The sequence below is a fragment of the Helicoverpa zea genome, chromosome 16 (assembly GCF_022581195.2).
Source record: "Helicoverpa zea isolate HzStark_Cry1AcR chromosome 16, ilHelZeax1.1, whole genome shotgun sequence".
In the NCBI taxonomy this organism is placed as follows: Eukaryota; Metazoa; Arthropoda; class Insecta; order Lepidoptera; family Noctuidae; genus Helicoverpa; species Helicoverpa zea.
In genome coordinates, this window is record NC_061467.1 from 6,979,687 (window position 1) to 6,992,639 (window position 12,953).

The 12,953-nt window shown below is 35.3% G+C and overlaps 2 protein-coding genes across 2 annotated transcripts; one reads left to right on the plus strand and one right to left on the minus strand.

The window, feature by feature from the left end:
- Positions 1 to 287: 287 nt before the first annotated feature.
- On the plus strand, positions 288 to 8,183 carry LOC124637388 (DNA repair protein RAD50). The gene is made up of 22 exons (XM_047173815.1): positions 288 to 686; positions 931 to 1,111; positions 1,653 to 1,838; positions 1,951 to 2,164; positions 2,285 to 2,376; positions 2,450 to 2,659; positions 2,740 to 2,909; positions 2,988 to 3,136; positions 3,243 to 3,357; positions 3,438 to 3,674; positions 4,107 to 4,265; positions 4,644 to 4,757; positions 4,832 to 5,029; positions 5,108 to 5,254; positions 5,327 to 5,542; positions 5,638 to 5,798; positions 6,019 to 6,253; positions 6,374 to 6,580; positions 6,835 to 7,031; positions 7,236 to 7,340; positions 7,481 to 7,597; positions 7,803 to 8,183. The coding sequence occupies exons 1-22, from the start codon at positions 429 to 431 to the stop codon at positions 8,047 to 8,049; spliced, it is 3,915 nt and encodes a 1,304-aa protein (XP_047029771.1). The 5' UTR covers positions 288 to 428; the 3' UTR covers positions 8,050 to 8,183.
- Positions 8,175 to 12,716, minus strand: LOC124637389 (conserved oligomeric Golgi complex subunit 8). The gene is made up of 7 exons (XM_047173816.1): positions 12,554 to 12,716; positions 12,129 to 12,435; positions 11,880 to 12,045; positions 11,709 to 11,804; positions 9,484 to 9,664; positions 9,206 to 9,369; positions 8,175 to 8,960 (listed from the first exon to the last, which is right to left on the minus strand). Exons 1-7 carry the CDS (start codon positions 12,606 to 12,608, stop codon positions 8,268 to 8,270), a joined length of 1,662 nt encoding a protein of 553 aa, XP_047029772.1. The 5' UTR covers positions 12,609 to 12,716; the 3' UTR covers positions 8,175 to 8,267.
- Positions 12,717 to 12,953: the final 237 nt, after the last annotated feature.

Below are 12,953 nucleotides of genomic sequence, written 5' to 3' on the forward strand. Positions count from 1 at the left end.
TACGTTCTACGTTGGTTTTATTAATCACGCGCTCCCTCTCTCGGCCGGCTGCTAAGTTATTTCGTCGGTGTAGAGACTAGAGATCGTGTCACATCGTGTATACTCGGTCTTTATTCGGTAAATCGGTTTAATACGATACGTACGACAAGCTCATACTCGCCCTCGGATACGTTTTGGAGCAATATAGTGTTTCGCCCGATATATAGATTCAGATTAAGCCGATATCGGATTTTAGATATTGCACCAATATATAGATTCAATATCTATATACGTTTTGTATCACCCACTCCTAGTTGTTTCGGGCGGGCTGGTTCATAACCTGTCACCGGGTGATTGTGATTGAAAATATATTATCTTGTTTGTTTGCCGGTCCTCAGAGCTAATAACTTGGCGCGAAATATACCTAGCACTGCAATAGTCTTCTCATTATGGCAGTCGTTAAGTCTTTAAAGATACGAGGTATACGTAGTTTTGGGCCCGATGATTCCGATGAACAAGGGATATCCTTTGAGAGTCCTCTAACTCTGATACTGGGACAAAATGGATGTGGTAAAACAACGATCATTGAATCCTTGCGTTATGCTATCACGTCACAAATGCCGCCGGGGATGGGTCACAGCGACTGTTTTGTACATGACCCAAAAGTTAATAGGACGTCCGAAGTTCTAGCGCAAATAAAACTGAAGGTACGTCCTTTTTTTAGTCTTCTGATAAGAAATCTTTACAGCTCTGAGCTTAAAACAATCTCTTCAGGTGATTACTATGAGTACTAAATTGATTGAGTAGTGTAGGTGTAGGTTATGTATCGTATCTATCATAAAAAATATCGCCTTCCCTAGTGCAGGAGAATGAGGCATGATTCAAAAGTTCATAGAACTTTAACTACCCAATCTCATATTTATTAACACAACAAAATAAAAACTTTTTCAGCTTGCAAATGCACAAAGTAAAAATTTGGAGATAACAAGATCTATGAAAGTAGCTCTAACTAAAAAGAAAACAACTTTTCGCACTATGGACTCCTTACTATCTGTTACTGATGACACCGGGAGAACGAAGGACATTTCCAAAAAGTGTGCTGATCTGGATTCAGTTCTACATGATGAACTTGGTAAGTTAAGTCTACAAACAGTAATAGGTTGTTTAGAAAAAGTTGGAAACATACTCGAAAGACATAAACAACAATTCAAATCCTTTATCATTTGCAGTTTTTATTTGTACCTGTACAAAGTTTTTCATGATATGAAAGAAATAAATATAGGACTCAGTTACTGTTACAGTTACAGCCTTTTTATCGTTCCACTGCTGGGCACAGGCTCTATTAGGACTCAGTATTAACACAATATTCACTGTCACCTTAATCATCTTAAAAACACATTCATTAAGTCTTTTATTCCTTTCTTTTTGAATGCTTTCATCACATGTGCATTACAATACATTACAACACTTCTGGTAATCAAATCAAAATGAAGACTGTAACAGGTAATATGTGTACTTTTCTGTAAAAACTAAAATTCTTAGGCATGAGTTCACCGTCTATATTAAATCCTTTTTTTTAAAACACCATTTGCTGAACTTAGGCCTCAATTGTTTTCTAAGCTCATAAAATATATTATCACTCTTCAGTACCTGATTAAATAAGTGATTCACAGGAGTTTCAAAGGCAATCCTCAATGCAGTTATATTTTGTCACCAAGAAGAATCTAGCTGGCCCCTAGATGAAGGCAAAAAAGTAAAGGAACGCTTTGATGAAATATTTGATTCAGATAAATACAGTAACTGTTTTGACCGTCTCAAAAAAATCAGAAAAGCTTATGCAGTTGATATCAAGATCCTTGGTAAGTCTAGGAAAAATGACAACTTAAAAACATCTTGTTTGATGCAACGTGGAACATAGCTTTGTAGATGAATTTCATAACATTGTCCAAAAACTATATTTTTTCGTTCTAGTGGATAGAGTGGAAGTTCTAGAAGAACAAAAGAAAGAATTAGATAAGAAGAAATTAGATGTGATCAATACTGAAACTAGAATATCGGAGACTGAATTAATGCTCTGTGAAATTACCAAAGAGCTTAAACCGATTGAAGAAACATTACGCTCCATTAAAACTTTGGAAACAACACTAAATACATATGATACCAAACTAGACAAACTAAAAGTGAAGTATGTTTTACTGTAACTTTTATTCTAAGGAAGTAAACTTCTTTTAGAAGTGTAAAATGGGCTGTGTATGTAATAAATAATATGAATAAATTTTAATTATTGTAAATGTGAATATTTCAGATTGGAACACTGTCATAAAAGAGACCAAGAGTTAAAAAAAGAGATTAAGAACATGTTTGAGGGTACACTACCAGAATTAAAAGAAAAAATAAGTAAGCCTATCTGAGTCTTTTACGAGAAATATTTTACACAAGGTGGTATTTTATATCAGAAATTAAATTTTAGGTAACTATGAAGCCACAGTAAAAGCTAATCAAAAAGAACTTGAAGAATCATACTCAAAAATTTCTAATTTCAATAATGAAGAAGAAAGAGTTGCAAATGAAAAGGATGCAAATAAGTCAAAACTTGAAAAACTTATCTTGTTGGATAGTCAAAATGACAAAAAGATGGTGGAGCGAAATGAAATGATTGTGAATGTTGCAAAATTAGCTGGTAATTGAACATAAATAAAAAATTATAGTATGATGTTACTAGAGGTTAAATTATTTATGTATATTCTGTAATATTTACAGGAGTTGATGAGATAGTGGCAGTAGAGTCTAGTGAAGAAGCAGTACAGGCTATAAAGAAACTAACTGAAAGGATTGAAAGCTTAAAACAAGAACTGAAGGAATTAAAATCATTAGCTGATAAGGAACAGAAACAGAAGCAGTCATTAGTGGATGAAAGTCTTGTTGCTCTCGTAGGTCTATTTGTAATGTAATTTTCTGCTGTAAACTGTTTTAAAACATTAAACTTAAATTAAAATTTTGGATTTCAGACTCGTCACAACCAACAAATTTCAAGTAAAGAAAGTGACATTGAAAAAAATAAAAAAGAAGTAACAAAATTAGAAAAAGAAATTGTTGCTGCTAATGAGTCAAAAATACGACTAGAAGCTGCTGAAAAGAAATTCAAGGTTGCAGAAGAGTAAGTAACAAATCAAAATACTAGTACATAATGAAGTAGCTAATGTTAACAATATTTCACAGGACCTAGACTATTTCATATTATATCACCCTGAATATAATTTCAGAGAGTATGAAAAGGTGGAGAAAGAATTAAACACAGAAGAGCATCAAAATCAAATCAATGAAGATGAAAAGGAATTGGAGAAACAGGAAGAAGAACTTGAAGTCATTGATGGGAAGGTATTATGAAATATTGATAAGAAAAAAATATGTGGAATATTATATCGCAAGCATTACTTATCACCTATTTTAATCTGCAGATTGCAAAATTACAAAAACAGAGTGCCTTACTTAAAGAACGCGAAGTGAAAGAAGAATTACTGAAGGAAGAAGAAAAACAGTTTGCTGTGCTTAAAAACAAGCATAGGACATCTCTAACAGAACTACTGGGCAACATGCCAGAGAAGGATTTCACTTTATCCCTTAAAAAGTTAGAATCTACGTTGAATCCTGAAATAAATGCACTGAAAAAGGAATTGAACGAAAAGAAAACGCAAGTAAGTTAATAGAAATTTTACATTGTTAAACACAGCAACAGTTTGCCAGCTCCTTATTTAATTTTAAACGATAACTTATTCTATAACTGTACAGCATGCACAGTGAAGGGATAAGATTAGATACATAGAAGTCGGTTGGCTGGGATTTTGAGTAAAGGTTTGAGATGCGACCGCATTTGTCTTTCAAGGATCTATTCTTGGTCCCGCACATATTATTTAAATTCTAGCACTTAAGAGACAGATTTCTACTTTGTAGTAGGAAAGTTATTTTAACTGTTAAAAGAACTTCCGTGTCTTCAGTTGTATTACTTTTTGAGTAAGGGACCTATTTTTTTAAATAAGTTCGTCAAGGCACGATGCTTGGTCCATTCAGAATTAAATCTGAAACGACAACGTGAACGAATGTTTTACTGAAGTTATTTTTTGCACTAGATAACTAAGCTTGAAGAGGAACGGAAACACGTTCGCAGAACTTTAATGGAACGCAACAAAAAACAAGAAGAGGCGGAAGAACAAATGTACAAAGCTTGTGGAGCAACGTCCTATGAAAATACGTTGGCTAAAGTTACTGCTAATGTTGAGAAATTGCAGGTATGTTTAGAGTGAACACCAAATCCTCGACTTGATTCATTTTAAGATGTATATTATAAAAGAAGGTCGTGTTAGTTACACATTTTATAAATCGAGAATGGCTGACACTTTTAAGTTGTAAATTAGTGGGGAGGTAGCTTAGACTCGGGAGAAGGACATAGGATAGGTTTTGTCACCATCCGGGACGCGGGTGAATCCGCGCGCAGAAGCTGTGTTTAATTTAATGTGATTAGGTACGACACACTCTGAATATGCATTTCCTACCTCTTTCTTTGGAGAGAACCTTTACAAATTCTTCTTCAGCGCTTATTACGATTAAGACCTACAAAAATACCTATTACTTATATAATACCTATAAACTGTACATCGATTTTACAGGACGAACGCAATGTTCTGGAATCATCTATGTTTGTCATAACTAAATATGAATCTCAACTAAAAGCCAATAGTTGTTGTCCGTTATGCAACCGTGGATTTGATTCCGAAAGTGAGGTATGTTACTTTTAATATAAATTCTTATCTTCTAAAGCAATTTTTGCATGACTTATTCATTTTTACTATTTCAGGTGACAGATTTAATTAGTCAGCTCAATACTAAAGTCATGAATGTTCCCGAACAACTAAAGAAAGTTACAGAAGAACTGCAAAAGGAATCGTCTCGAAAAGACGAACTGTTAGGTATGGCATCGCTAAACGAAAGAATTAAATTGTTCAAAGAAAAAGACAAACCACAGTTGGAACAAAACATAGCTGATGTCGAAACGGTAAGGAAAAGATGATTCGATGAACCATATGATAATTAAAACTTGCTTTCTTTGACAAAAAAAAATATTATTTTGTAGAAAATAAACAAACTAACAGAAGAGGTTGACGGACTGTCTATGTCTCTCCTAGAACCAGAGCAAAAGCTACAGACAATCAAGCAAATTCAAGGAGATATGCCAATGCTAGATAGGGGGAACCAAAAAATTGAAAAATTGGCTCAGAAGGTAAAAAACATTTTAAATAAAATATTGTTAATAAAAACACCTGAATGTAAAAATTATTTAATTTTTTCGTAGTTTGAAGAAATTAAAGCACAATGTTCAACAGTAGATACAGATATGACTTTAGAAGAAGCTTCTGCCAAGCAAACTGAAATAAAACAAAAGATAGCGGCATTGAAGGCAAAGCTCAAGGAAGCTCAGAAGAAACTTAATGTTCACAATAAAAAGATGCAGGAACTAGGAGTAAAGAAAAACAAAATTAAAGAGGAATGCCTGAATTTGCAAAAGAAGGTAAGTTTCAAGCAAACTGTACTGTTTGTTTTTTTTTTAATATGTTATGTTCTTATCGAATGGTGAATAAATTACGTTATAAAAAATATACATAGGTTCAAGAAATATACAATCTTCAAGAGACTAAAAAACAATTAGAAGCGAATAGAGAAAAGTACATAGAGGAACTAGCAGAACTGAAAGATGGCGTGGCACCATTAAAAGAGGCACTCAAGGAGAAAGAGCAAGCTAAAGCTGAGGTCGTAAAAGAGAACAGGTATGATCGTGAACATATTACTAGCGTTTTCTTTTATAAAACAAATGTTTAAATGTGCATTAAGTTGGGCTAATGGTGGCTGTGCAGAAATCAATTTTAGGTCTCAACGGGTCAGGGGAGGTATGCAAGGGTACATGCATATGCGTATGAGTGCTCGGAAAACTGCGAGAACTATAAAAATGTGTATTAAACAATAATTGTACAATAATAATTTTCACAGAGCTAAAATAGAAGCCAAGAATAGTGAGATAATGAAAGTGTCCATAGCATTTGACAAAGTCAAGTCGATCGATCTTGATATAAGACAGCATATAGAAAGAAATATTCCCCATGAAAAGTCAAAGAAAGAGGAAGCAATAAAGAAGTTAGAAGACAAACTTAAAAAGATACAGAGTGATAGACAAGCTACTACTAAGAGGATAGAGACTTTAAAGGACGATATTGCCAAAGAAAAGGTACGAAATAACAACTATAGTCTTAACATTGATTGTAAAGGCTTACTTACTATACTCGCCGCTACTGCCGGCACTGCGGGTAACCTTAACATTATTAATATAGGAACGATTCCGTTACAGATTTACAAACGCGAATTAGACGACAATTTGAAACTAAGAGAAGTACAAAAAGAAACACAAGAGTGTGAAAAAGAAGAATCCGAGATTAAAGAAAAATTGAGTACAATAAACAGAGATATTATAAATGAAAAGGATGCTTTGTTAGTTAAACACAGGAAGCTTTCGAATGATAAGTCTAAAACTGATGGTATACTGGATGAACTGCAGGTAATATTACTAGTGGCTTTTAGAGTTACATTTCCCTGCTAGAGAGATAGATCTTTAGATATAAACAACTTTGATATTGTTTTTTTTTTGAAGAATTGTGATATTTATGTGGCCAGTGTGGTCACTACAGTAATCATGATCATGATGATGACATCCTTTTATACCATAGCAGGGTTCATGAAAAGCTCTTCCACTATCGTCTTTTCAGCCGAAACCAGTTAGCGAATGATAAGTTCTCACCTTTTACATTTCAGACCACACTAAAGAAAAACAAAGCCGATCTTAAAACTGCCTTAGGAAAAGACATTGAAAAGAAATACAGGGAGAAATTCTATGAGTTACAAGTAACAAGAATGTTGGATAAGGACGTAAAGGATTATTCTGTTGCTTTAGAAAAGTGTCTCATGGAATACCACAAGAAGAAGATGGAGAGCATCAATCTTATAATAAAGTAAGGAATTGAGCAACTTTCACTTAATTTTGGGCCGATCTGAGGAATAAATATGGCAATATGACATATTTTCTAAATAAAAGCTGTCAAACATATTGTTCAAGTAAAAGTTACCTAAGGAAAATCAGCCCATAAATCAATGAGGATTGATCAATCAAAAAATCTTAAACGAATTTCATAGCTTCAAACTTTTTGCTTTTTCAGGGAACTTTGGAGCAAAATCTACAGTGGTAATGACATAGATTATATAGCTATTAAAGCTGAAGGTAGTATGTCCATGGAGTCAGAACGTCGTAAATATGAATACAGGTAATACATACTCATTAATATTTTTTAAAGGTAATGTAGGGCCAATTTCTTTAAAAAATCTAAAGTATTCCAAAGTAATAGAGTCAGCCAGGCAGTGTGTAAAAGCCAAATATATATATATATATATTTTTTTCTTTCAGGGTAATTCAGTGTAAAAACGGTATTGAAATCGACATGAGAGGACGATGCAGTGCTGGGCAAAAGGTCTTGGCTTGTCTTATCATAAGACTGGCTCTCGCAGAAACATTTAGTTCCAGGTAATTACTTATCAATTTTAGTATTTGAACACAAATACTTATTCTCGGTGTAGATGTGATCAGAATGGACCAAAAAGCATTTTGCTACTACATGCCAAAGTTGTGTTAAATAATGTTACATTTCAATGCAAAAAGCTCGGTACTGCCAAATGTGCGCCAGCCGTAACCAAGTCCACGATTTTGATAAATTTTATATTATTTTCAGATTTGGAGTATTAGCTTTAGACGAGCCTACTACGAATTTAGATCATGACAACGTAAAAAGTCTTTGTATGGCCCTCGGTGAAATAGTACAAGAGAGAATGATTCAAAAGAACTTTATGTTCATTATCATTACTCACGACAGAGAGTTTATTGAGTCTCTAGGACAAATAGACAAGGTTACGCACTTCTTTGAGGTGTCCAGAAATGACGAAGGCAAATCTAGAATTAAAAGAGTTAAGTTTTCATAAGTAATTGTTATGCATAAAATAATTATAATCATTCCTATGTGTTAAGTAGTTTTTAAGAGGCAGTGCCTTAATTTCTTTTATACTTACAGTTAATCACATTTTTACAATAAAATAAAGCCTTTTTGTAATTTTAACTGTTACATTTATTTATATCATAAATCAACAATGCCTTACAACTTACACAGGTTAAAATAAATACATATAGAATACAATATAATCTATTGAACTGTGACTCCTGTTATACAACTTAGAGGTTCACAGATAGAATGTTGGTCAACTTGCAAGATGTTGCTCTCTTGCAAAACTGTTAAGGTAACTCCCAAAAGTTCTGCTACTTGAGTGGAAGGGAATGATTGTGCCAAACACTTGGCAATGTATGGCACCAAATCATCAGTAAAGCACACACACAATGACATGAAATTCTGTTTTTCAATATCAGTAAAGCTTTGTTGCTCCCTGTAGTAGAAAGCCAGCAGAACCTGAACAGCTTTGTTAAAAGATTCTCTAAATGCATTGTATACTTCTTTAACAATATTCAATGGTGCTGTGACTCTCATAGAGTTCAGTACTGAGAGCATGCCATTGCAGTATTCAGCAAGGGGATAGTAATCCAACAAGTTTTCTGGTGGCCCTGTAGAAATCGCCTCGTTTATCGGCCGTGGTACGTTCTTTATACTAGGAACTTTATATAATCGCATTTGATTATCAAATTGACTGTCCGCTTTTTCTAATCCATTATGAAACTGTGTGAGAATGTTATTGCGGAACAATGGTGTTAAGACACACCTCATATCCGCGCCAACTCTTCCAAATGATAGACAGAGATACATGCACTGATTTAAAAGGGACTCAAAACTGGCTTCATCTTCTTTTGGCAGATTTTGGTTTAGTATTTGTGCCAATATTTCCACCTGAAAACATAATATGAATTTGATTGTTATGGTTTATTTATATTTTGTAAAACCAGTCTAACCACGGGGGTATTGGGTTGCCTGGGTAAATGGGCTAAAGGAGGTCAGATAGCCAGTCGCTTCTAGTAAAACACTGGTGCTCAGCCGTATCCGGTTAGACTGGAAGGCGACCCCAACATAGTTGGAAAAAAGCTTGGAAGATGAGATGATGATTTATATTTTGAAAAAATTAAAGATATTTATACCTTCAACTTCAACCAACAGGATAATGCACTGGTACCACTCAATTCATCATCTTTGATTTTAGACTCCTGAGAATCCGATAGAAATATGGACTTATGTTGGGTCAACACATTAAAGAGATGAATTCTGTGAAGTTCTACAATCCTTCTTAGCAGCCTTTCAGATGCTGAAAAAAATAACATATAAGTTGGTTAGTGTTTGTCGATACACCCTAGACAGATTGAAACTTCTTTAGTTAATGGTAGGTCCAATTTAAAGAGAGATTTAAAATATACCACACCTTCAGTATTCTTGGCATCTTCCAAAGCTTTTTCAAACCAAGCATTTCTTGCTTTCAGGAAATGTACGTGTAATCCATCAACAGTAGTATTATTAGCTTTAAGACTGCCCGTATAATTGCTGCTTTCATCATCATCTGTTGATCTATACACTGTATTCGCTCTTCGAAGGTAGCCTAGAATCTAGAATAATAGTACTTATTTTAATAAATTCAATTTACATAGATATTTACAATACATATCAAAAACTATCCTAGTAAAACAAACAACTAAAAAGCGTCAAAAAATTCGTCCCCATCGCTGTCAACTGGGAGCGTGCCCAAGAGGCTGGCAGCATTACCTCGTTGGATCGCCATGCTGATTCTTTGTCCGAGGTAATAGCCAGCCTTCTGGTCACGAGAAGCGTCAACCAGCCGCCTAGAGAGATCTTTAAATAGAATGTGGGCGTTCGGACCCCACGACCCGAGGGTTTCAACCCCAAACGGTTCGAAAATATGTATCCGCTGCTTGAGGTTCTCCGCAGCCGCAGCGGCAGCAGCAGCACAGCACGCAGAACTTGGAAGGTGTGATGGCGCAAGAGTATCGACACAGGTTGCGTCCCATAGTAAAGGCCTACCCATCTAGGCTGTGGTGTTGTGTTATATAATAATAAATTCGAAGTTATCCTTACGAATAACTACCGGAGATATATCGTGAAAGACGGGACGGTTGACATATGTCGGGCATGTCACCATCCGGGTGAGTCTATCGGACATATTATATCTGGTTGTTCTCGTTTGGCTAATGGTGAATATTTGCACATACATAACCAAGTGGCCAAGATCATCCACCAGCAGCTTGCTCTGCAATACAACCTTGTAGACCTTGAGGTACCGTACTACAAGTATGCGCTCGACCCAGTTCTCGAAAAGGACCATATCACGTTGTACTGGGATCGATCTATCATCACTGACAGGACTATTGTAGCCAATAAGCCTGATATAGTGGTGATAGATCGATTAGCGCGCCGCGCGATGATAATCGATGTCGCCGTTCCGCATGACGAGAACCTCGTGAAAGCAGAGAAAGAGAAACAAATAAAGTATCTCGACTTAGCGCACGAGGTTGTCGCCATGTGGAGTGTCGACACGGCTGTTATTGTGCCGATTGTCGTTACGGCCAATGGTTTAATAGCCAAGAGCCTCGACGAACACCTCAGGAGGCTCTCGTTGGGCGGCTGGATCAAGGGACTGATTCAGAAGGCAGTACTCCTTGATACGGCACGTATTGTGAGGAGGTTTCTGTCTCTGGGACCCTAACCACCGGTACCTTGGACCCTGTGCCCGATATCGGTGGCAACCTATTTTTTATATTTTTAAATGTTTTTTATTTTTATATTTAATACTAGCTTCCGCCAGCGGCTTCGCCCGCGTGGTGTGTTGATAAAAAGTTGTCTATGTGTTAATCTAGGGTATCACCTATCTACATACCAAATTTCAACCAAATCGGTCCAGCCGTTTTTGCGTGATTGAATAACAAACATACATCCATACATTCTCACAAACTTTCACATTTATAAGTAGGATTTAAAAATGTAATAAATATGTGCAAGAATAAATAAATAAAAAAATACAATTCAATTATTAAATTTTAATAGTATTAGAGCACCTCTAAACAGGTATTATAAGAAAGGCAAAACAAGCACATCACTTTTTTTTTACTGCATTATAATTTTAATTTCTAACATCATTTGTTTAAAAAAAAAACATTCTTTCACGCTAACATCATCATCATCCTCCGAGCCTTTTTCCCAATCATGTTGGGGTCGGCTTCCAGTCTAACAGCTGAGTACCAGTGCTTTACAAGAAGTGACTGCCTATCTGACCTCCTCAACCCAGTTACCCGGGCAACCCGATACCCCTTGGTTAGACTGGTGTCAGACTTACTGGCTTCTGACTACCCGTAACGACTGCCAAGGATGTTCAATGACAGCCGGGACCTACAGTTTAACGTGCCATCCGCCAATGCACAGCAAAACACAGCCAATGGTGTCTAAGATATACTTAGAAAGTACATACAAACTTAGAAAAGTTGCATTGGTACTTGCCTGACCTGGGATCGAACCCAGACCCTCATACTTGAGAGGTTGGTCCTTTACCCACTAGGCCACCACGACTTTTTTTTTACTTTTTTTTCACGCTAACATCATACACAAGTAAAATCTTAAATTACAAGGTTTCATACTCACTTGTAAGCACTGCGGCAATGGCAAATCATACCGCAGTTGATTGAAAAGGTGGTAAAGAGTTTCAAACCAAAGAGTCATAATTTCTGAAGTTGTATTCTGAAAAAAAAAGTTATAAATCAATCACAAACCAATAAGTATCATAAATCAAATATATCTATAAAGGTCTCTTACCTGCACTATTGGTATTTCTGAGTATCTTTTAGAAAGGTTACGGACAAATGTAAAGATGTCCAGTGCACTCTCATAGTCCTCAGCGTTTAGTGCCTCTCGCATTAGAGATGGCAGTTCTAACAACTCCAAAAGCTTATCACTTTGATTACGGATGGTACTGTATCGACTGAAAACAATTTGAGTGAGGAATAAAAATTGATTGTTTACCATATACATATTGCTTATTATGAAAATCGAAAAACCTTTTACCTTTTCTCCTTGACAATATTGCCAGCAATTTGAGAAAACTTATCACATTCCTGTAAGAAAACTGGTGTATTATCCAAGAAGGATGAAAGTGAATCTTTTGACTTTGCCAAGTCATTAATGATTGTGTGCGAAATCTCGGCAGTCTCTACAAATGTCTTATAATTAGTAAAGGCAAGTTCTTGAGTCTGTTCTGTCAACTGTTTCATCTCTTCAGTCAATCTTTCAGGCTCTTTGCGAATGTGTTCCCAATTCTGAGATCCCAATTTCTTTATGTAGTCTGTGATTTCATTGAAGTATTCTGCATTCTCTGTAAATAAACAAAAAATACTTGATTGTATATTGATAGTGTTCTTTTTGTTTTGGATGAGGTTGTAGCTAAGTAATATTTGCAGAGCTCTTTAATTAGATTTATTTATTTAGTCTACCTTCAGGGTTGTCTGGAAACAGTAGCTGACAAAGCTCTTTGAGTTCTTGTGCCATTTTATAACATACAATTCGTAAATTAAAAGAACAAGCCAAAATATTACAATTTAAGTACACGACTACAAGAACAAATTTTAATGATAACAAGAAGTGTCAACCAACATCAACAAAAATACGTCACACATGTCAAAAATGTCAAAATTCCAGAAAAGATCATAGACTAGAAACAACAAGATCTACCACAGATTACTAAATAGTTACTATTATACGCCTCTACACGGGAAAAATGTGTAAAACTAAAAATAAAATTATGCAGTGCAACAAGAACTTTTACAGTAGTTACAGTGTCCATGTGCTGCTTAAAAGACTAATTCATGCTATTAATTACGGTAATTCTAAAAA